This window comes from Schistocerca piceifrons, chromosome 4 (genome assembly GCF_021461385.2).
Source record: "Schistocerca piceifrons isolate TAMUIC-IGC-003096 chromosome 4, iqSchPice1.1, whole genome shotgun sequence".
NCBI lineage: Eukaryota > Metazoa > Arthropoda > Insecta > Orthoptera > Acrididae > Schistocerca > Schistocerca piceifrons.
Window position 1 is genome coordinate 74510373 of NC_060141.1, and position 25386 is coordinate 74535758.

Here is a 25386-nt window from a genome sequence, read left to right on the forward strand (position 1 = left end):
TCTGAATGATAATATAGTTGGGTTTGTGTAATTTTCTATGCGTGGTTAGCTTAGCTACAGTATGAGTATTCAAAGCTTATTCTAATTTCTAACATACCTACAAATTTAAGAATGGGCTACATGTGTGGCTAATTGGTCAGACCACTTTGTGGTCTAATACCTCCATAGGCTCCCCACTAAAGTGATAGAAACACTTTTTAGGAATGTGAAGAGGAAGACTGGCAGTTAATCCCCTATAGGGTTTGTGACCAACCCCTCCTCTGGCTCTTTAGTCAAGTCTATTCACAGAGGGGATCCTGTGGCATGGGGTGTAGTGAGTACCTGTCCTTGGCGTATGTCTTCTTCAGTTCTAACAAATATAGTCTTTATTTTCCTTTTTTACTTTATGTTGCTTCTCTATTCAGCTTCAGATGTTCCATCATGTGAGCACTTTTACTTTGAGGTAATTTCAAAACTGGCATTCATTGTTTGGCCTGAATTATCGTTATACGCAAAGACCTTGTGGTCAATGTATTTTTTAATGGTATTGCATCAGAAATAACATAAAATTTTTTTTAGATAGGAAATCATATTGATCCTTGGGTTAAAATACATTGTGCCTACCAAATATGGAGTGAATATATTATGTATTAGAGTAAAAGAAGTGCAGTACCTAAATACACTATGAGTATTGTCATTGACATGTCACGTGAACCCCCCCCCCCCCTTTTTTGTAGTAAGTGGAAGATTGTGGTATTGTCACTGGAGGGTGAAGAGGACCTCTCTGTTGTTATAAGTGGCAGATTACAGTAGGCCAGATGTGACAGGTCCCTTAAAGTAAAACCTAGTTGCATATTGTACACAGTAAGCATTACATAGCAGATCTGAGAGAATTTAAGGCCACATAAGAAAAATAAGGATAATAATAATTCTGCTACGCCAGCCAAAAGCCCAGGGCCTCTTCCTGCAGTGGTGGAGTAAGGAGGAGCAGGAGGATTACTAAATCATCAAAAAATTGGGTTTCAGCTGGCTCAGCTGATAGCACCCTGTTGGGTCCCCCGCCTAGGGTACAAGTGAAAACTGGTTAATGGTTTCTGAGGTGGATGTAGACAGGTGGCATCGTCTCAATAACAAAAAAGTGGACGAAACATTACATGGAAGACTGGTCTCCACAGCCTTGGAAGGCAACCAGTTAACGGGAGAGAACTCTTAAATCGAACCCAACAGAGCTCATAACTTCAGCACTAGTCCAATCAGAAGATTAAACCTCTAACAATTTTCAACTAAAGCATGGAGGAAAAACTCAATGACATAACTACCCCGTATGGTATTGAATCCAACACCTCCATGGCACTGTTTGTGGGCCATTGGATTCTGGTGAGCCCACAACAACATGCTATGTGAACAGGTCAGTGAATTCTGGAACCACTAACAAAATAAGACATATGATGTGTGAAAAGTAATGGGAATTTTTTAATTTCATGAGCTTTATACATTTGATTTTCAAATTTTTAATCTTGCTGGTACACATGTCTGATGCATTTTTGCATTTTCAGCTGTTTTGAATAATTATAGTCAACAGTCAAAAAAATGATGCGTTTTTTCAAGTGCTTGTTGAATTTTACTTTCGAAAAAGATGGATCAATGAATTTGCATTCAATTTTGCTTGAAAAAGGGAATTAAGTGAGGCATCAGATTCGAAATGTTGAATGTGGCTTTTAGCGAATCTATTATAAGCAAGACAACAGTTTACTAGTGGTATAAACATTTCAAAGAAGGTCAAGATGACGACGACGACTGCCCTGGACGCCATAGAACATAAATGACTGAAGACAATGTGGAAGGAGCAAAGAAAATGATTGTGGAAAATCGCCAAATCACCATCGGAGGTTGTCTATGATGTTGGCATATCCTCTGGCTCATGCAAAGCAATTTTTTGAATGTTTTGGACATGAAACACACAGCACCAAAATTTGTTCTGAAATGGTTGAATGAATCTGACAATTGTGCCTGTCAATGTCATTTCTCTTGTGTCTAACGAAATAAATGTTGTACAGGAAAATCCACAAATTACTAATTTCAATAGTATATCGCCCAGCATCACTTAAAATAATCAGTGAAGTTAACAGCAGGAGAGCAGCACTTCCAATCTAAATCAAATAAATGCAGGCCACTCGTTGACAAAAAACGAGTCACCCATTGACAAAAAATGAGTGCATTCAGTGCGCACACATGAGGAGCAGCCTCGTACATTGCGACGCTTGTTTGGACTTCGATTCCAATGGAACTTCGGATATGACTGGAAAGACATCATAACAACCTGTGAGTCCACAGCCATTCTGCACAGCAGTGCTTTGAGTGGAATTCGATTCAACATTCCATAGGAATGCCGGGAAAGGAACAGTAATGGTGTTAATATAACGTGGAAGAAGCTTTTTAATTATGCATAAGCAGTAACTTATAACAGACTGACTGTTGGCAACATAGTTAACATGGCCCACACAACACAAATTGGTATTGCCAAATTAATAAAAGATAATGGTAACATTAGCTTTGATCTGTCCAAGCCCAGTTCAACACCGTTGGCCACTCAACAAACAGGAACCACTATTGTTAATAATGACTTCTTTACTCAGTTATTACGCAAAATACACTCCTGGAAATTGAAATAAGAACACCGTGAATTCATTGTCCCAGGAAGGGGAAACTTTATTGACACATTCCTGGGGTCAGATACATCACATGATCACACTGACAGAACCACAGGCACATAGACACAGGCAACAGAGCATGCACAATGTCGGCACTAGTACAGTGTATATCCACCTTTCGCAGCAATGCAGGCTGCTATTCTCCCATGGAGACGATCGTAGAGATGCTGGATGTAGTCCTGTGGAACGGCTTGCCATGCCATTTCCACCTGGCGCCTCAGTTGGACCAGCGTTCGTGCTGGACGTGCAGACCGCGCGAGACGACGCTTCATCCAGTCCCAAACATGCTCAATGGGGGACAGATCCGGAGATCTTGCTGGCCAGGGTAGTTGACTTACACCTTCTAGAGCACGTTGGGTGGCACGGGATACATGCGGACGTGCGTTGTCCTGTTGGAACAGCAAGTTCCCTTGCCGGTCTAGGAATGGTAGAACGATGGGTTCGATAACGGTTTGGATGTACCGTGCACTATTCAGTGTCCCCTCGACGATCACCAGTGGTGTACGGCCAGTGTAGGAGATCGCTCCCCACACCATGATGCCGGGTGTCGGTCCTGTGTGCCTCGGTCGTATGCAGTCCTGATTGTGGCGCTCACCTGCACGGCGCCAAACACGCATACGACCATCATTGGCACCAAGGCAGAAGCGACTCTCATCGCTGAAGACGACACGTCTCCATTCGTCCCTCCATTCACGCCTGTCGCGACACCACTGGAGGCGGGCTGCACGATGTTGGGGCGTGAGCGGAAGATGGCCTAACGGTGTGCGGGACCGTAGCCCAGCTTCATGGAGACGGTTGCGAATGGTCCTCGCCGATACCCCAGGAGCAACAGTGTCCCTAATTTGCTGGGAAGTGGCGGTGCAGTCCCCTATGGCACTGCGTAGGATCCTACGGTCTTGGCGTGCATCCGTGCGTCGCTGCGGTCCGGTCCCAGGTCGACGGGCACGTGCACCTTCCGCCGACCACTGGCGACAACATCGATGTACTGTGGAGACCTCACGCCCCACGTGTTGAGCAATTCGGCGGTACGTCCACCCGGCCTCCCGCATGCCCACTATACGCCCTCGCTCAAAGTCCGTCAACTGCACATACGGTTCACGTCCACGCTGTCGCGGCATGCTACCAGTGTTAAAGACTGCGATGGAGCTCCGTATGCCACGGCAAACTGGCTGACACTGACGGCGGCGGTGCACAAATGCTGCGCAGCTAGCGCCATTCGACGGCCAACACCGTGGTTCCTGGTGTGCCCGCTGTGCCGTGCGTGTGATCATTGCTTCTACAGCCCTCTCGCAGTGTCCGGAGCAAGTATGGTGGGTCTGACACACCGGTGTCAATGTGTTCTTTTTTCCATTTCCAGGAGTGTAGAATTAATCACGGATGACAAAAACACAGAATCGCAAAGGCAATTAGAATCTATTCCGGAAGGCAACAAATTCAGGAGAAAATCACGACTAAATTGAACACATTAATAGATACTGTTAGCAATTTGTGAACCAAGGTTACCAAGACATGTGATGAAAAACATGGTTAACTCAGAGAGGAATCTAAAGTCAAACACAAAGTGATCAAAATGGAAATCCAAGAATTTCGGACCCAAGCTGATGAAAAATGCAGGCAAACTACCAATTGGTAAGTGAAGCTCATGAGAAAATAAGAGCACAAAATGACGAAATAATTAAAATCAAGAATATGTGCAAGAAGGACAAAGAATCGACGAGTATAATAGTTAAAGGCGTGCGGACGGTGCAATGAATTGAATGATGAAGTAGATAAAATCTGGAACATAATTACTGGCAGTGATGAGAAGTTGAGTGCTTTTAATAAAGAGAATGTGTGTGACAAAATTAATTATGTGTTACGTGAAGCAGGTATCAACAAAATTCTTGACAACAGACTGGGCACCTGAAGTTTCCAGAACTATGATCTGAAACAAGACGTTCACGTGTTGCCTTTATTAAGCTAAATTGCTTAACACCCATTCCCAAAGCCTTATAATGAGCATGCTAGAATCATTATGAATGCTGTTCAGTGTGGACACATTGATGTGGTAGAAGAAGATTTGAACTGGGGAAAGGAACAAACAAAAGAAGGAACTTTAATGTTTTTCATTGAAAATTAAACTTTTAGTATAATTATGGATGCTCTAACAGATTCAGCGAGAGAAATGAGCACAATAGCTGAAAGCTTATTTACACAGTTAAGTAATAGGCTGAAATTCCCACCATTTCTGTTAATGGTGTATGTATTGTCAGTGCAATGGGCAACAGAAGCAAACCCATTAAAGGACAGGCCTCATTGAAGTTTTGTATTACGGAGGATGAATACAAAAAGTGTATTAGCTGATGGCTCTCTTACTGTTTAACTAATTCTCAGAATAGGTTGGCTAACTGAAATGAAGTGTAGTATTGATTTTCAGGAAAGATGTCTGCAGATTAAGGAGAATAATGGAGAGAAGGAAATTTTGTTTAAAGGATTAGTACCTGAAGATGATAGTAATGCTGCGACATCAGGATAAGGTTAATGCATTTTTGAGGAGAAAGTGAAATGGTAAGCATTAGATATTCTGAGAATGCTCTAAATTTTATGCAAATCAAGATTCAATCATTAATCGAATTGTCTGAAGCAAAGTGAGAAAACTGATTGAAGTGTTGAAATTGTATGCCAACTTCTTTTCAAAATTACTTGGCTTGATCAAAGAATGTGTTTGCAAAATTAAAATGAGGAACCATGACTTATTCTGCAGTAAATCATATGCAGTACCATTAGTCAGGAGGGAAGCCATTAATAAAGAAATCACAAGAATGCTGAATAACCAAATAATTGGGTGCTCAAATAGTGAATACTTCAACTCAACACACACTGTTGCTTAGAAAGACAGTAGTGTTCCTACAGTTCTGGATACTTTTGCAATGAATCACACAATTCTCTTGCAACGAAATCAACCTGAAAACCAAAGAGAGTTTACTAGGAAAGTTCAAAGGAGTCAAATATTTAAATAGTCTCGACTTGACTGGAGGCTACTGGCAGCTACTCCTAGATCAAGATAGTAGAAAATATACTGCATTCCAATACAATGGGAGGTGTTACCTGTTTCAGAGAATACCTTTTGATTTGTCACTGTCTTCAGCAGCTTTTATGCAAGCACCTGATGAAATATTAGGAGACAATTTATTAAACCACGTGACACACTATGTTGATGACATTTTACTTAGTACTGCCTCCTGGGAGGAACATCTGGATATTCTTTGTTGAGAGTTTCACACTTTTAGAAGAGCTGGAGTTACCATTAACTTGCAAAAATCAGAATTCACCAAATCACAGATTAAGTTTCTTGGTAATATTTTCTCACATGGAATTGAAACAGATCCGGCAAAATTGGACACAGTGAGGAATTTTCCGCTACTGAAATGCCTCAAGCAGCTGAAAACTTTTTATAAGTGTCTGTAATTTCTATCACCATTTTCTGCCTGGATTTTACTTCTCTTCATCTTATTTTACTTATCTTCAGTGTTAATGAACTATTAAAGAAAGATACGATACAGAAGTGGGGTAAGGAACACCAAGATTGGTTCGAATTGCTTAAAAAATTATATGAAGCACCTATATTGTACCATACTGATGTGAATAAGAAATTTTATCTTTGATCTGATTCAAATGATCATGTTACAGATGCAGAATTGTTATCAGCTAATAGAAATTAATAGAGTAAGTGACTATCACACAATTGAATCTGCCCTCTCTACTGTACAAGAAAATATACTGACAGAAAAAGAAGCACTCGCTATCATGTGGGGATTTGGAAAGTTTCGCTGTTGCTTGTGTGGAAGACACACAGTGGTAATGACAGTCCATAAAGCACTGGCAGTCGCAAATTGATGCATGGCAGGCTAATATGGTGGGGACTGGCTCTTCAACAAGACATCTTTGAAATACGGTACAAGCCAGGAAATAAAAATAAAGCACCGGATGCACTATCGGGGTTATGTGAAGGACATGAATCTGGTAATGCTGCACATGTGTGGCAGAAAGATGTGAGGACCCACTATGAGTGGTGTGGAAGGTGAATGTTCCATATGAAAAATACACAGAAACATAAAACGTTAACAGGACACTGAAGAAAGGGAGAAATATGATGGTCTGAATGCTATACGTGGCAAGAAAATATGACAGTATTATTTAAAAGAGGATGGAATTTTGCACCAATGGAAAAATGTTAACTAAGATCAATGGAGATTGTGCACTCCTAGGCATGTTGTAGATGATATAATAAAATATGTGCATGTGAGCTATGCTCCTTTAGGACCAAGTGTGCAAGTTGAAGTTACAGGAAAATGTAGTTTCGACAATACGGCTACGAAAGTTCGCTCAATACTTAAGTCCTGCGAAGTATGTCAAAAAATTAAAGTACCTACTGTGCAGCATAAAGGGTTTATGCACAGTATAATACTTCAAAAACCTGGAGGAATCTTGGCCTTTGACCTCTATAGATCCCTGCCTCGGTCTAAAGGAAATTTCACTCATATTTTAGTTGTGATGGACATTTCTCAAAATTTATACACCTTTACCCACTGAGAAAAGCTGATAGCAAAATTATAATTAATAAACTGAGAGAAGAATACTTTGGGAATACAGTTAAACCAGAGTGCATCTTCTGATACTTGCCCACAATTCCATCCACACACGTGGAAAGATTTTTAGACATGTTGCTATGTAGCTTATAAGCCCGTTTCCAAACTTTCTGAGTGCCCTATGTGGGAGTTACGCCATTTGTTCCATGCCTATTGTAGCAAGAAACACACAATGTGGATTGATTGACTAACTGATTTCGAAATTGTGACGAACAGTTTAGCTCATGATTCAATGGGGTTATCACCATGTGTTCTCTTTGGCAAGCAGCTGGCAGGCATATTTCATGAATGCATGAATTTTCCATAAGATGACGACATCATGCAAGAATAACATTTGAAAATCGCATCTTATACAATGAAGAATGAGCAGCAGAAAGAAAGTTAGCACATGACAGAATCGTTAGGCCTACTACTAATAAAGTCAGAAATTTAATACTTATCCAAAAGCACAAGAAATCACCGAGTATTGACGATGAAAAGAAGTTTCACCATTATCACATGGGCCATTTAGAATCAGAAAACTAGTACGTTCGTATTCAGTGGAAGCAGGAAGGATACAATCCGGTCAGTATCACAGTCTTCAACATTTGAAAACATCAGAATGAACCATTAGTGGGAAACAGTGCAAAGATAAAATTTTGTGAACAGTGTTATTGTGTTTACAGTGTTTTCAGTGAATAGTGAGTAGCTATGATGAGCTAGGATTAATAGACTGAAGTTGTTAGCTACAGTGAGCTAGGTTTAAGCAAATATTAATGGCATGAGTATTACATCAAAGAATGTTGCTCCAGACAATGTTTATAGCACATAATGCAAGGTTTTTTCAGTAGGGGCTGCTGGTAAGACAAGGCAGTGCATGTGCAGCTTCTGTGTTATTGCACCACTGCACACGTTTTGTGTGTTCACATGTTGGTGATCCCTCATTGTCGCTATTCAAGAGCTGTTAGGTTGGCTAACTGTCTCAAGGAAGCAGGCTGCCAGCGAGCTGTGCAGATGCGCGCAACCCGCATTTCATGTGTTTACTAATGCTGGCCAGGCGTAACATTGGTACGCTGTATAGAAAGGAGGCACTTATCGGTGCACGGAACCAAAGCTTTACCTGTTGATCGACCATGCACATAGTGTTTTGGCAACTGTGGACATATATTTGTCATTCCAGTTGCTGAAACAGTGATGAAGGAATCTTCAATCTCCTGCAGCATCCATACCACAGTCCCTGTTCATCGACATATGATATAATTGCGTGTGATTAGCATCACATGATATACTTGGTTGGTTTAAAAGAGGGAGAGGGGGGGGGGGGGAGAGAGAGAGAGAGAGAGAGAGAGAGAGAGAGAGAGAGAGAGAGAGAGAGAGAGAGAGAGAGAGAGAGGGGGGGGGGGGGGGGGTGGCAAACTGCCAGGTCATCAGTCCCTCACAAGGGTGGGAGTAAAATAATCAAGACATACAAGAAACAGCTGGAAGAAAGGAGAAAACCAGAAGAATGACAGAAGGGCAACAAACACTAAAATTGACAAAATTGGACAAGAGAAGAACAGAAAGACGAAAGAAACATGTAGACGAGATCAAAACAAGAGAGCAGATTACCATGGCTGGCTGACCATGAGAATAAAAAAGGAGATGTCAGCCACTCTGAAGCACATCAAAACCTCCACCCTAAAAGCACTAGGGTAGAGGACACAGAGGGACGAAGGACATACACTAAAGCTTACATCAAATGATAAAACCCACCCTCACAAATAAAACATAAAACTAAAGCTGCTATTAAAGAATTGTTGCCCAACACCGAAGGCAGTGTGCTGGGAAACTTAAAAGTCCACCACAGAGTGGCTTAAAGTGGGCAGTCCAGCAAGAGATGGACGGCTGTCATTTGTGAGCCACAGCGAGACCGAGGTGGGTCCTCGCGACAGAGGGGGTAAACATGCGTTAGCCACGTATGGGCGATGCGGAGCCGCCAGAGGACAACTGATTCGCTGCGCGAGGACTGCATGGAAGACTTCCACATATTCGTAGTCTCCTTCATGACACGCAGTTTGTTGTGTGTACTATTATGCCATTCCGCCTCTCAAAGACGAAAAACCCTGTGGCGTAAGACAGAACAGAACGCAGATCAGTATCGGAGATGCCCATCTCCAGAAGCGGTTTCCACTTAGCCTGTCGGCAAGTTGCCTGGGATTCTGACATGTCCTGGGGTCCATACAAACAACACTGGACGACGGGACCGTTCCAGGGCATAGATGAACTTCTGAATGGATGCTGCCAAAGGATGATGAGGCTAGCACTGGTCAATAGCATGTAGGCTGCTCAAGGAGTCAGTACACAGGAGAAATGACTCGCCAGGGCATGAGCGGATGTGCTCAAGAGCACGAGATATGACCGCCAGCTCTGCAGTGAAAACACTGCAGCCATCTAGCAAGGAGTGTGGTCAACATGTCCTCCATGAACATATGCAAAGCCTATGCGACCATCAGCCATCGAGAAATCGGTGTAAACCACTTCATGGCCCCAGTACAAGTCTCGGATCCAGAGAAAGTGATAGCAGAAAGCCACAGGGTTAACTGAGTCCTTAGGGCCATGCGAAAGGTCCAGAAGAATCTGCGGCCTCGATGTACACCATGGAGGTTTATGTGAATGGACCTCGAGGAGAGGTGTTAACGGGATGGACTCCGATTCAGACAGAACAGACCAGACGCAAATTGCAATCTTAAGCCCTGACCTGAGCTGCCGATGCGGGAGATGAACCACTGTGGTTGGGAAAAAGAGGCCGTAATTCGGATGCGCAAGAGAACTACGAATGCGTGCAATGTAACTGGTGAGCAGCTGGGCATGACTAACCTCCAATGGAGGGACTCCGGCCTCCACCAAGACACTGGTCACTGGACTCGTTCTAAAAGCTCCTGTCCCTAGGCGAAGATCACAGTGGTGCACTGGAACGTGTAAACGCAATGCTGGGGGTGCCGCCGAACCATAAACCAGGCTCCCATGGTCAAAGAGGGAAATAAAAGGGCTCTGTAGAGCTGCAGCAGCATAGAGCAATATGCACCCCAGTTGGTGTCGTTCAGGCAGCAGAGGGCACTGTGGTGCTGTCAGCACTTCCGCTTAAGCTGACGTAGATGAGGTAGCCAAGTCAATCGGGTGTCGAAAACCACTCCTAAGAGTCAGTACGTCTCCACTACAGTCTGAGGATCATCATTAAGGTAAACTTCTGGTTCTGGACGAACGGCACGACGCCGACAGAAATGCACGACACATGACTTCGCAGCTGAAAACTGGAAGCTGTGGACTAGAACCCATGACCGCGCCTTGTGAATGGCTACCTGTAGGTGCCACTCAGCAACGCCAGTATTTGAGGAGCAATATGAAATGCAGAAGTCATCCACATACAGAGAAGGTGAGATTGATGGCCCTACAGCTGCTGCTAGACCGATAATAGCCACTAAAAATAGAGACACTCAATACGGAGCAGTGTGGAACACCATTCTCCTGAATACAGGGGACACTATGGGAGACACTAACTTGGACACTAAAAGTACAGAGTGACAGGAAGATTTGGATAAAAATCTGGAGCAGGGTCCAGAGACGCAACTCAAATAATGTGGCAAGGATATGATGTTGCCAGGTCTTTTGTTTGCTTTACGTAAGTCAAAAAAGATGGCAACCAGATGTTGGCATCTGGAAAAGGCTATCCGGATGGCAGGCTCAAGGGACACAAGATTATCAGTGGTAGAGCAACCCTGACGGAAGATGACCAGACATGAAGCCAGCAGTCCACGTGACTCCAGGATCCAACACAACTGCTGACACACCACAAGTTCCAGCAGCTTACAAAGAAAGTTGGTGAGACCGATGGGCTGCTGACACACCATACGTTCCACAGCAGCTTACAAAGAAAGTTGGTGAGGCTGATGGGCCGGTAGCTATACACGTCAAGCGGGTTTTGACTGGATTTGAGCACCAGAATTATGGTGCTCTCCCGCTATTGTGATGGAAAGACGCCATCACACCAGATCCAGTAGAAGATGAAGAGGAGATGGTGCTTGTAGTCAGACAGGATATGTGACTGTGGATCCAATCTGGCCTAGCAGCTGTGTCGGGGCAATATGCGAGGGCGCTGAGGAGCTCCCACTCTGTAAATGGGGCGTTACAGTGTTCACTGTAGCATGTAGTAAACGAGAGGACTTTCCTTTCCATCTGCCGTTTGAAGGTGCAAAAGGTGTGGGGGGGGGGGGGGGTAGTTCTCCGATGCAGAGGTTTGAGAACAGTGCTCAACAAAGTGCTCAGCAATTGTGTTTGCGTGGGTAGATAACACGCCACTGATGTTAATGCTAGGGACACCTGTTGGGGTCTGGTACCCAAAATGACGTTTGATCATCGTCCAGACATGGGAAAGTGATGTATGGCACCCAATGGTTGACACATACCTCTCCTAACTCTCCCGTTTCCGTCATTTTATAAGCTGGCGAATGTGGGCACGGAGCTGCTTAAAGGCTATTAGGTGCTCTAGGGAAGGGTGCCACTTATGTTGCTGTAGAGCTCGCCGACACTCCTGACTTCCCGCGACCGCCGGGGGCATCCTAAAGAACAAGGGATCGCGTTTTGGGGAGATTCAGCAGTGACAGCAGAGGTGAAGGCTTCCCAGTCTGCCTTGTTTAAAGCCCATGTGGGTAGGCGTCCGTGGGCGTGATGCTGGGGGAGTGACAGGAAGATGGGAAAGTGGTCACTACCACACCGGTCTTCATGTGCTCTCCAGTGGATAGATGGGAGAACGCCAGGGCTGCAATCTGAGAGATCAATGGGCGAATATGTGCCACGTGCCACACTGAAATGTGTGGGGGCACCTGTATTTAAGAGGCAGAGGTTGAGTTGTGACAGTAAATTTTTGACCTCCCTACCTTGGCCTGTAACCATGGCGCCACCCCACAAGGGGTTATGCACATTGTCATCACTCAAAAGTAGGAAAGGTTTAGGGAGTTGATCAATCAGTGCAGCCAATACGTACAGGGGTACTGCACCATCTGGAGGGAGATATACGTTGCAGACAGTTATTTCTTGTATCGTCTGTATCCTGACAGCCACAGCTTCAAGAGGGGTTTGGAGGGGCACAGGTTCACTTCATACCGAATTCAGGATATAGATGCAGACTCCACATGACACTATTATATTCGCTACAGTTCTTGTAATATCCCCTGTAGCCATGAAGGACAGGGGTCTGCATTGCTGGAAACCAGTTTTCCTGGAGGGCAATGCAGAAAGCAGGTGTAAAGCTTAACAGTTGCCGTAGCTCAGCCAGATGGTGGAAAAAACTGCCAAATTCCGCTGGAGGATGACGTGATCGTGAGACTGGGAAGGCATGAAACATTCAATGAGGCAGTCTACACCTCAGGGTCACCTGCTGCCACCACGAGTACCTGTGCAATCAAAATCCATTGTCTCTGAGGGCCCAACGAGATCTAAGTCATCAGCAGACGCCAGAATCTCCAGCTCATCCTCAGACACAAAGCTTGTAGTTAGTGGTGGTGTGGATGCCGCCGCAGTGCCTTGATTCTTGGAACCTTTTTCTTTTTAGGTTTCTCTTGCTGCTCCTTATTTTTGTCTGGTTGGGAGGGCTACACTGATTCAGTCTCAGGGACTGAGGAGGACCATGAAGCCCTACAACCAGTTACCTGTGGTTGCTTCACAGCCACTGGCAGGTGTCAGCTTTGCCACTGGTAGGAACCTGGGAATGGAGTGACCCACGGGATCCCTTTCTGGCGAGAGGAGCCGAAGCTTCTCCAGCTGAGAAGTGGGGACTGATGTCCCCAATGGTTGGGGGGTGTTGCTCCTGAAGTAGGTTGTGCACGAGCAACAAGGAGGGAAGTGCCCCCTACTATCAAGGGGGCAGGTGGAGTCTGATGGCTCTGAGAGTCAACTGTATGCGGCAGAACGGAAGATGGTGGAACTGTTGTTGTAGCAGCGGTGTAGGTTGATGTAATATGCACAGGATGTAGCTTCTGATATTTTCTCTTAACCTCAGTGTAGGTCAGTCAGTCCAGGGTCTTGTATTCTATTATTTTCTTTCTTTCTGGAGAATCCTGCAATCTGGTGAACAAGGTGAATGGTGCTCTCCACAGCTGACACAGATGGGAGGCGGGGCACAGGGAGTATTGGGATGTGAAGGACGTCCACAATCTCGACATGTGACGCTGGAAGTACAGCGGGAAGACATATGGCCAAACTTCCAGCATTTAAAGCACCATATTGTGGGAGGGGAATAGGGCTTTACATCACAGCGGTAGACCATCACCTTGACCTTCTCGAGTAACTTATCACCGTCAAAGGCCAAGGTGAAGGCACTGGTGGCAACCTGATTATCTCTCAGAGCCTAGTGAACACACCGGACAAAATGGAACCTCGCCACTCTAAAATGGCGCGCAGCTCATCGTCAGACTGCAAAAGGAGGTCCCTGTGAAGTATGGTACCGTGGACCATATTTAAGCTCTTATGGGGCATGATGGAAAAAGAAACATTGCCCAGCTAGTCACAGGTGAGTAGTGCCCGTGACTGGGAGGGAGGATGCTGTTTTGATCAAGACCAACCCTGACCGCAGTTTGGACAAGCCCTCCATCTCCCCAAACTTGTCCTCTAAATGCTCCACAAAAAACTGAGGTTTCATTGACAATAAAGATTCCCGTTCATACGAGGTACTGGGGTGAATAAGCTTCACTGCCATGGTCGGGGACGGGGGGATGAACGATTTGGGATTTGGGGTCATATTTCTTAGCATTGAGCATTGAAGTTAGACCTTGATCACTTAGAGACTTCTGGTGTTTGACCACCAGCAAGAGATGACATACTACACTTCATGGTGCGTCATCCACCCTGATGCAACCCACTCTGACCAAGGGCTCTCCCCACAGATGCCACCCAGTAGCAGCAGCAAAGGCCGTGGCAGGATGGCTATTGCTAGGAGTCCTGATGCCCCAGGGTGACTGGCATCTATTCTCTGGCATACATGGGGAGTTAGCGGCGCAGGCATCAGCAGTGTGAGCCCTGTGTGATCAGGGGGCTACAATCAACAGGGTACATGGCGGCCCCACCACAACGGACTGGTTACTATGCAGGATATCAGGCGCAAACAAGCTAAGAAGTCCATTATAGGTGACAGCGCAGAAAGCGATACTGCAGAGAGGATGGAGGAAAACACACCCAGGGGGGGTGACCTCACTCAACAGCTGGAGAATGAGCAGAAGTGCAGATCCATGTTGACGAAGGATGGGAGAGGTCTGAGTGCATGATGGACCATGCACCATGTAAGGGGCCCTTCCCCAATTGGCTTGCTCTTTGGCAAAATTTTGAAAAATGGAGGAAAAACCCTACAGGGGACCGTCACATAAAGGCCGAAACGTGTGCGACTCCTTTTAGTCGCCTCTTTACGACAGGCAGGAATACCTCAGGCCTATTCTAAGCCCCAGACCCACAGGGGGACTCATATAATAATGATTCTAAAGCAGAGTACCAATGTATACGTTTACTGTGATTATTCATCCCTTGCAGCGCTGATGCCATGCCCGTAGTGCAATTACTTGTTACAATCTACTCAAGATAAAGGGAGGCACCAAGAGCAGAGTACACAGGTAAGCGATTATCAGCAATTATGCACAGTGCAACAACAGTCTACTCTTAACTATGTTTTGATGTAAATATTGGATACCAATAACACAGAATATCCTGTTGTCAATACTATGATAAACATGCAAATAATCTGTGCACTGTGTGCCAAAGTAGTTCATTGCTCTTACAATTTTCTTACTAAACCTGGGGTAATTTTAAGTAACTAGCAAAATCATAGCGTTTCCATACCAATCCTGTTTGTCTGAGTAATGGTAGACAGATTTACATTTCTTTATGTCACTAAATTTTAATAATTTAGCCACATTATATCTTTGTTTATGAGAACTATTGATTTTTTTCCATTATTACATGATGAGATTGGTTGCAGTGCATTCCTAGGGACAGTGAAGTCAAATGTGTAGGCCATTTCAGGCATGTTGTTTCATCTACCAGATCAGTAAATTCAAAATGGACTGTAATCAAACATACAGACAATTCAGAATATTGCTTCCATGATTTATTGATTTTTTTATGTCTTCAAGTTCATGCATTTATATTGTGCATACTTATTGCTTCATAAATATGGTGATACATTACCACCTTAGTGAAGTGATTGTCTCTCTCTCTGTACAGTTAGTTAACTTTGCATAAGATATGTAAAATTCACCTTCCTGTTTGATTTCTTCGGACTGTAATATGAAAACTGCATGTCTCTATTTAATTTGTAAATATTAAAGTCTTGTTTTTGTGGGGATACAGGAGGGTATAATACTCTTTACATACCACTTTTGGATCGATAATGTGCAGGCAACAAAAGATACAATTGTAACTGTTGTGGAGCGACCTGAGCTTGGAGGCAGTAGCATTTAGGCACAGCTGATAGTCACTCACTGGGAGCAGTACAGTACAGTACAGTACAGGCAGAGCTGGTAGTTGGTACAAATACGGTTATTGTGTAAGTTGGTACAAATACGGTTATTGTGTAAGGGCACACAGTCTTAAGTGTTCTTTAATTTTGTCCGTTAACATCGATGCTCATGTGTTTAATGAAATAAATATTGTACAGTAAGAGCTTCGTATTGCTAATTTCAATAGTATATTGCCCACATCACATACACTAACGAATAAAATTAACATTGGGAAGCAGTATTTCGAATCTAAATCAATTAAATGCTCGCCATCCATTGGTAAAAAAATGAGTGCTTGAAGCACAAACATGGGGAGTAGCCTTGCAAAGTGTAGGCCATGAAACATCACCATTATATGAAATGATAAACCTTCCAAATATTGGTGAATGGCATCCACCTACTGCTAAGCAATATGGGATGCCCTGCTGAAACCACGTGTTTTTGACATCCTCATATTCCAAAAAGTAAGAGCCAATGGCATCATGACACTATACATGCACCGAACTGTAACCTTGTTGCTATACAATGGACACTCACGAGCCCGACAAGGATTTCCTGTGCTCAGAAATTATGTTTGCTAACATACCCGTTAACATGGAAGTGGGCTTCCCCAAGATCCGTATGTTAAGTACATTTGTGTCCTTGTTTATTTTGGAACATCCATTCCCTAAACTTTCAACACAAATGTGTCTTGTTGATCTAGTTGCAGTACACTGTAATTTACAGGTTTGGCACCTTAATTGGTGCAGTATTTTTTGCATGTTTCTCGACCCAACTCCTAGCTCAGATTCATGTTGTCAAATGGAGTGAGAAGAGTTCCTCTCTATGGAAACTAATAGCTGTAATGCTCTCTTGACTATGCACCATTTGTACCCCACCTGAAGGCACCCTTTTCAAGTCTGAAGCAGTTTCTTCAAAATTATGCACCAACATTGTACACACATTAGCAAATGGGACATGTCAATGAGATCTTGGGTGGTAAAGTTGACAAAACAACCTATGTGCAGCAATAACTATATCGTCCTGCTTGTAAAATGCTCTCACAATGATAGCATGTTCTGCACTGCTCCAATGCTGCACAATTACTAAATGGCAACATGTTCACAACTACACATTATTTCAAACAATTGCTGGCACTGCAATGCTGATGGCACTAATATTCAAAATTTCTCATTTCTCTGCACCATCCTGTACGTAAAACCATTTTATTTCAGCTCATGTCAGTTTCAGTATGTAATTTAAATGACTTTCTTCCTCTACAAAAATGTTCTATGCAATATTGTACATACCTTCAATTGTGATAGCTGGCTGCACAGTTCATTGCGATCCTCTAGCAACTGCTCTCTTGCTCTCTCTGCAACAACTGTGCTTACAAGAACTTCAAGCTCTTGTGCAATCCACTGTTGCACTTTTGCTGATGAGTTATGTTGATTACGGCGTTCATGTGCTGTCTTCTGCAGTGCCAAGGCATCCTAGAACCAAAGTTCCAAGACTCTAAATTCAAACAACAAAAGGTGTTATTTACAGTGCAATGACTCTTGCACACTGACAGTTAAGTTCGAACATTTGATAAAACAATTGCTAGATATTGACATTATAAACTTTCCAATACTCTATAATGGCACATGAACTGTAGCCATGGGTTTTAGGTGATGTCATCCCTGGCTCATATTAGAAATTGTCAGCCACTGCCAGCAAGGTTAGTACCTGCACAAGGCTGCAGAGTGTCATATCACATTACATAGTGTACTGAGCTGGTGTTCTAGCTGTGACAGATGGCAAAGAAAAGTATTGTCACTCACCATCACGGAGGGTCACTACAGGTGAGTTGTCACTGAGGCTGCCACCACCTGCCCTAAACCATTCAGTATAAATTGTTCACTGACGGACACATGCATGTATTCAGCTATTCAAAGTGGAGCTCAGTTCAAAGCAATGTTAATACACACCCCAGCCAAATTATTATTTAAATGACATAATACAATAGTGTTTGGTTTCATTTAATTTTAAAAATGTGTGTGCCGTTATGAGTAGCTTGAACTGGAACAACTACATAGATAATGTTGTAGGGAAAGAAGCCAAAGACCGTGGTTTATTGGCAGAACACTTCGAAAGTGCAACAGGTCTATTAAAGAGATTACTTATACTATATATTTCCGTCCTCTTCTGGAGTATTGTTGCATGGTATGGGATTCCCTACTGGAAAACACTGACAAAGGCCATGAAAAAAGTTAAAAAAACATCAGCTCATTTTGTATTATTGGGAAACAGCAGAGAAAGTGTCATGGGTATAACATGCGAGTTGTACTGGCAGTCATTACAACAAAGGCAGTTGTCGTTATGGCAAGATCTTTCTCCTTCGTACTTAAAAATATTTCGCTGGTGTACATCTACATATGGAGAAGTGATCATCATAATAAAAAAGAGAAATCGCAGCTCGTGCAGAAAGATTAAAGCGATTGTTTTTCCCCACTCACTGTTTGAGAGGGGAATAGAAGAGAAGTAGCTTTAAGGTTATTTGATGAACTCTCTTCAAGGTACTTAGCTGTGAATTGCAGAGTGTCGTGTAAATGCATGCGTCATAAAATATATTTAATCACACGTAAGATGTGTCTAAATCTCTCACTATTTTATTCTATACACACTGAAAAACACAATAAAGTTGATAAGGAAGGGACTGGGAATCCATATAAAACAAGTGTTAAGAAATTTATCTCCATAACTACCCTTTGCATGTATCTCACTGATCTCTCAAATAACTACACTGCACTCAGATTTGTTTACATCAGCAGCAGCTCTCCTGGCCTGTTAAGTTGTACTTTTATCTATTTATTCTTGTCCTAAACATCACACAATAGGAACAATAAAATTATTTAGTGAAATTATAATATAATGTATTAAAACTAATATCATTATTAAAACAGAGTCAAGAATTCGAAACAAAATATAACACTAATATTGCACGGAAAGTTCTGCTCGAGAGCAACGAATTACTTACGAATAAAGAGAGAACTCACCAAAAGGCAGAAGCACTGCCGCATCAACAGATACACGAACAAAAGGTACAGAGCTTTGCTTTTCTAAATTTCGGAATGAAATTCCTTTCTCAAATTGTAGGAGAAATACACACACACACACACACACACACACACACACACACACACACACACACTATTGGGTGAGGGCTGGGGGGACAGCAAGTTAGGTTAGATTTATGCCAGGGAGAGAAGGATGTGCTGTAAAGATAGCTCCCATCTGCACAGCTTAGAAAAACTGGTGGTGGTGGTGGTGGTGGTGGTGAGGATCCAGATGGCACATGATGTGAAGCAGTCATTGAAATCTCACATGGTGTGACACTGGATGTTTGATGGTGGCCATTCATTGTGATTGACAATTGGTTGGCTGTCATACCAATGGAAAATGCTATGCAGTGGTTGCAGCAAAACTGGTATGTAACTGGCTTCTTACACAGGTGACCAGGTCTCTGATGGGGTAGGATAAACCTGTGATGGCACCAGAGTAGGAGGTACTGGATGTGTGGATAGGGCAGGTTTCGCATCTGTATCTTCCACAACGGCATAATCCCTGTAGCAGGGGATTAGGGGTGGGAGTAGCATAGGGATGGACTAGAATGTTATGGAGGTTGAGTGGGCAGTGGAACACCACTTCAGGAGGGGATTGAAGTAATTTGGATAGGATGTCCTTCATTTCAGGGTCTGGTGAAAGATAATCAAAGCCCTGACAAGGGACATGGTTCAGTCGTTCCAGTCCAAGGGGGGGGGACTAACAATCTTGGGTGCCCCATTGTGGCTGACTACAGTGTCCCCACCGAAATAATCTCAGTCCTTGTTGACCAACATCTGCAACCATTTGTCTGAAACCTAGCATCCAACATTAAAGATACCAACTATTTCCTGCAGTGGCTCTCCACCATCTCCACGCACTTACCTCCCAGATCCCTACTCGTCACTGTAGATGCAATCTCCTCATACACCAACATCCCTCATGCCCATGGCCTTGCCACGATATAACACTACATCTCCCAACACCCTGCAGATTCCAAAGCCACCACTTCATTCCTTGTACACCTAACCAATTACAAAATGGTTCAAATGGCTCTGAGCACTATGGGACTCAACTGCTGAGGTCATAAGTCCCCTAGAACTTAGAACTACTTAAACCTAACTAACCTAAGGACACCACACACATCTATGCCCGAGGCAGGATTCGAACCTGCGACCGTAGCGGTCACGCGGTTCCAGACTGTAGCGCCTAGAAACGCTCGGCCACCAGTGGCCGGCTAACCAATTACATCCTAACCAATAACTACATCAACTCTGAAAGGCAGGTACACAAATAAAATCGTGGCAAACCTGTGGGCATCTGCATGGCATCCTCCTATGTCAACCTCTTCGTGGGCCACTTAGAGGAAACATTCCTAGGCTCCCAAAACCCCTGGTCTGGTTCAGGTTTATTGATGGCATATTTATAATCTGGACCCAAGACCAGGACACCTTATCCTCATTCCTCCAAAATCTCATCATCTCTCCAATACACTTCACCTAGTCCTCCACCACCCATCATGCCATCTTCCTAGATGTGGATCTCCTCCTCTCAGATGGCTGAGTCCACACCTCAGTCCACATCAAACTCAATAACAGTACTTGCACTCTAACAGCCGACACCCCCTCCATGCCAAAAAATCGCTCCCATACAGCCTTGCTAACCTTGGCAGACGCATCTGCAGTGATGAGAACTCCCTCACCCAGTATGCTCACGGCCTTACATAGGCCTTCACAGACAAGCCATTACACCCGCCCCCCCCCCCCCCCAGAAATAATACATAAACAGTTCTTCCGTGCCATATCCCCACACCCCCCCCCACACACCCCCACACACACCCCCACACACACACCCACACACACACACCCACACACACACACCCACACACACACACACACACACACACACACACACACACACACACACACACACGATCCTCACATCCATCCCAAGAACCACTCAAGAAGAAGAGCCCCCCTTGTCACCCAATACCACCTGGGACTGGAACAACTGAGCCACATCCTTCATCAGGGCTTTGATTATCTATCATCATGCCCAAAATGAGGGACATCCTACCCAACATACTTCCATCCCCTCCCACAGTGGTGTTCCACTGTTCACCCAATCTCCACTACATCTTAGCCCATCCCTATGCCACTCCCATCCCCAATCCCCTGACACAGGGATCATACCCTAGCAGAAGACCCATATGCAAGACATGCCTTATTCACCAACCCAGCACCACCTACTCCAGTCCTGCTGTAGGAAAGCAGCCTACTCACGCCGTAATAAATTCATATCAGTCTTTCCATTGTGTGCCAGCCAGTCTGCTGTAACTAGCTCTGACGTCATAAATGTTGCGCAATACTTTAAAAATCAAGTAAATAACGTGAAACGTTTCTAGCATATCAGGAGTAATAGTAAATCAGTATGTGTTGAATGTCAGTTCAATAACTTTAACCATTTTCGAAATTTGGACGTCTTTCTGTAAAAATCATTGGCGCAACATAAAAGAGCTAGAGACTTAAAAATTTATATTTAGATTCCTTTTTCATAATAATTTAATAGAAACAGTCTTCTGGATCTCACAAATTAAGATTATAGTGGAAATTCATGATTCTCCGGTTTTTGTCTGAAAAATTAAGGAAGCAAGATAGATTAAGTAGGCTAATGAATAAGGCTAGGATGTTTAAATTTAAGTAGAATGGAGATCTGCTATAATCATAAAGATGTGAGAAGTTTCAACTCAAAGACTATAAAACTATAGCGATAGCGTATCTCCAAAGGGCAGGTTCAGAGCTCGTCTACTGCGTGTAGTATAATTACATTAATTCTCTCGCCCAAAATATTTGACTTAGCCACGTCAAACTTTTATTATGATTACTTACCTGTGTGCTGATTGCACATTTAAATTGAGAGCTTCATCGGCCATCAGCAAAAGAAGCTATGATTTATTCAATAATTTGATGTGGTGCATTACTAGCCCAGCGGCTAGTCGGCGGAGCCAATTTGATCAGGCGTTCCTTTGGCCGTCCGCACCGCGGCTTTATATATAAGAACGCTGCGCGAGGAAGAAAGGTCCCAGTTCTCTCCAGACGCTGAATAGCACACCATCTGTGTCGGCAGTCGCGTCGCGTCAGTACCATTGCTATAAACAGCCTCGGATGCTGTATTAAGTTACTCGGGATACGCGTAACCATGAAATCATTTTCGAGTGAAGTGTTAATTCTGGGATGACTTTAATTATCTATCTTCAGTTTGCGTATGTCGTATTTTCACGTGCCGTCGCGGGACAAACATTCTACCACTATTCATCAAATTACGGCGAGCATTCATTTAAACATTTAATTTGGACAGTTATAGTTGCATCAGTGCATTAGACTCTGAACTGCTCTGTTAGTCAGATTGTGTGGATTCTTTTTTTCATCTGTGACTTTCAGAATATAGAGAACGTTTTTACACGATCGTTTTTGATTATGAATCCGAGACAATCTCCTAATTCCTCAGAGCTATAAGTGTATTTCTCAGATGAAGTGGGCACTAGGAATTCTAATTACAGGCTTCACGTTTTGCTAATCACTTTCTGGCTGCCAAAATTGTAGTTAGAGAGCCAGTGTTGAGAAGGGCAAAACAACAGCATAAATAATAGGAACATTATAAACAACATAATTCCACCAGCCGCCCCACATATGGTGCATCGGCCGGGAAAAACAAACAAAACATTATTTCATTTAACAGCATTCATTCGACCCGCCGCCCCCCACCGTCACAGGCTTATCCTAACCCATCAGAAGCCGGGCCAATTATGACAGCAGCTATGTTATATACCAGCTCAGATGCAACCACTACACAGCGTTTTACATCGATATGACAACCAACCAGCTGTTAACTAGAATGAATGGCCACTGTAAAACTGTTGCCAAAAAATAAGGTGGATTGCCCAATGGCACAACATGCAAGACTTCAATGGCTGCTTCACAACCTGTGCCATCTGGATCCTCCCCACTGCCACCAGGTTTCCTCAGCTGTACAGATGGGAGCTATCCTTACAGCACATCCTTCACTCAAGTAATCTAACCTAACCTAACTCACTGTCCCCCCAGCCCCCACTCAGTAGTGTGTGTGTGTGTGTGTGTGTGTGTGTGTGTGTGTGTGTGTGTGTGTGTGTGTGTTTTTTTTTGATTCCTCCTACAGCTTGAGAAAGGAATTTTATTCCAAAAGCCAGCAAAGCAAAGCTCTGTACCTATTGTTCATGTACCTGTCTATGGCATAACACTTCCGCCTTTCAGTGAGTCGTCTCTCTATTCATAAATATTTGTTATAACACAAATATGTCATGTGGTAACAAAAGTGGTGCTCACCTTGGTTTCTACATATTCAAATTCCACAATTATCCCGAAAAAGCAGCAGCCTGAATAGCTTTATTGTTTGCTGTAACCAAGTTGTCGAAGTTGCATGGTCAATCCCCAATTTTTTGCAGATTAGCAAGTGTGATTCATGTTGCAGTTTGCCATATTCACAGCATTCATCAGTTCAAATGTAGTCCCATTTTTTTTTTCCAAATTTTATTAACACTGTGATGTGCCTGTCCTTGGGCAATTCAGGGCTTTCCAAGTTGTGTAAGAGAGTTCAAAACCCCCTACAAAATTCCTCCATGAAGTACAGGTCTATTTGGTGCTTATCAGATGGTAATGACGTTGCTTTGACTGACTGTGAAAAGCTCTTTCTTGATTTCAGTCCCAGCAGCTGAGTAATACTTGCAAATATTGGGTGTCTGGGATCTACCACTCACTTTTGTTATTGAACCTGTGCAACCTTTCTTCGCCTTATTTCTGGGGGAGCTATGCCCATAAGTTGACATCTGATTCACAGGGACTGGCCAAATACATCCTCTAATGATACATCCTGTTTTGTTCAAGGCTGCATCCACTCGTTTTGCATGATAAGAGCTCACCAGATGGTGCCACATACTGTGAAATGGAAAAACACAACGACCAACAAAAAATGAACTTATTAATTGCGCTCCTCATCTGCTGCTTGTCAGTTTCTGCATTATGTTTTCTGGGTGCATGCATTCATTTTTGTACTCGACAGTGGTCCTGCGTTCAGTTGTGTGACAGGTTACTACGTAACACATTCAAATCATCTGATTACTTCCTGGGAAGTAGAAATTAGTAATGATAACATTTACATAACTTGGCGCTCAAATACATACATAAAAATTGTTTACCAGATAGTCAATGTGTTCCTCAAAAGCAGTATTGTCTAGACTGTGTAAACAGATTGATTCTGTATCAGTGGTAATCGATAGTTATTTCTGTACAACAGCTTTCTCTAATACTTCACTCCAAATTTCTCATCATCATGCAATGCACTAGATGATACACTGAAGAGTCCTTAAACCGTCAATAATTACTTCTTTTTAGACAAATGCGATCAGAACAATTTATCAGGACAGATAACTAAGTCAACAATAAACCATCCAGAATTTTTAAGTTTATCTACATGAGCTATCAACACTAGGGCAGCAGTCTACAGAGGACATTCTCTACCATTCAAATAATATGTTGTTGTTCGTGTCAATGGTCTATCGGAAAATGGCATGCTGTTTTAAATATCAACGTCCTGTGTTAAGAAGTCACTCATTCTCTGATACCGTCATTACATACTTGACATGTACGCTGAAAGTACACTTAATTGAAGCACAGTCATAATGTATTTCACCTCCTAATAGGACAAACATAGCATTTCAGTCCCAAATTTTTTGCATCAAATGTATTGGCTGACTATGAACAACTTATGATCCAGAGCTCTCCAGGACACCCATTGACATTACCTTCACATTGCCACAACTTCCTCTGATCTCCAGTGCTTGTGCTTCTGCTCATTACTTTAGAGAGTATAAAGCATTGTTGTGCAATTTTCTGTGAAGAGCATCCAATACAAAATGAATGCCAAGGGGAGCTAGTTTGATAGAGGTGCGGATTGAATTTTAGATACCTGAATGGATGGACTGATCATGTACTTAAAATAGATGCAAATCATACAGCTGTTATTAAACCACATTTAGTCTAGAACTGTCTTTTTGGGAGCTACATGGAGCATGAGAGAGAGAGAGAGAGAGAGAGAGAGAGAGAGAGAGAGAGAGAGAGAGAGAAATTTCACACTTTTTGGCAATTGCTCATCTGAGATCCAGCACGAGAAGTGATTAAAATTTACCTGAAAATTCTAATGAATCAAACATTTATCATTATTAGCTTACATAGGATGCAGGTGCAAAATGAAACCAAAAAGTTGCAGGAAAGAAAAGAAGTTTAGTGTAACATCCCACCAACAAGTTCACTAGAAGCAGAGAAACTCTGATTACAGAGAAATGTGGAGGGAAATTGGACTTGCTACTTCAAAGAAAACACTGTGGTGGGTGCCTCAAGCAATGTAGGGAAATTACAGGAAACCAAAATCTGGATGATGGGATTGTGATTTGAGCTGCTGTCCTCTAGGTCCAGT

At 43.3% G+C, this 25386-nt stretch overlaps 1 protein-coding gene across 1 annotated transcript in view; it reads right to left on the bottom strand.

Annotated features, from left to right (window-relative positions):
* Positions 1–25386, bottom strand: part of LOC124795413 (chromosome-associated kinesin KIF4A) — a 274052-nt gene that overhangs the window by 55357 nt on the left and 193309 nt on the right. The window contains exon 13 of the mRNA XM_047259435.1: positions 17106–17288. Within this exon, the coding sequence (XP_047115391.1) occupies positions 17106–17288 (183 nt within the window). The remainder of the gene's footprint in view (positions 1–17105; positions 17289–25386) is intronic.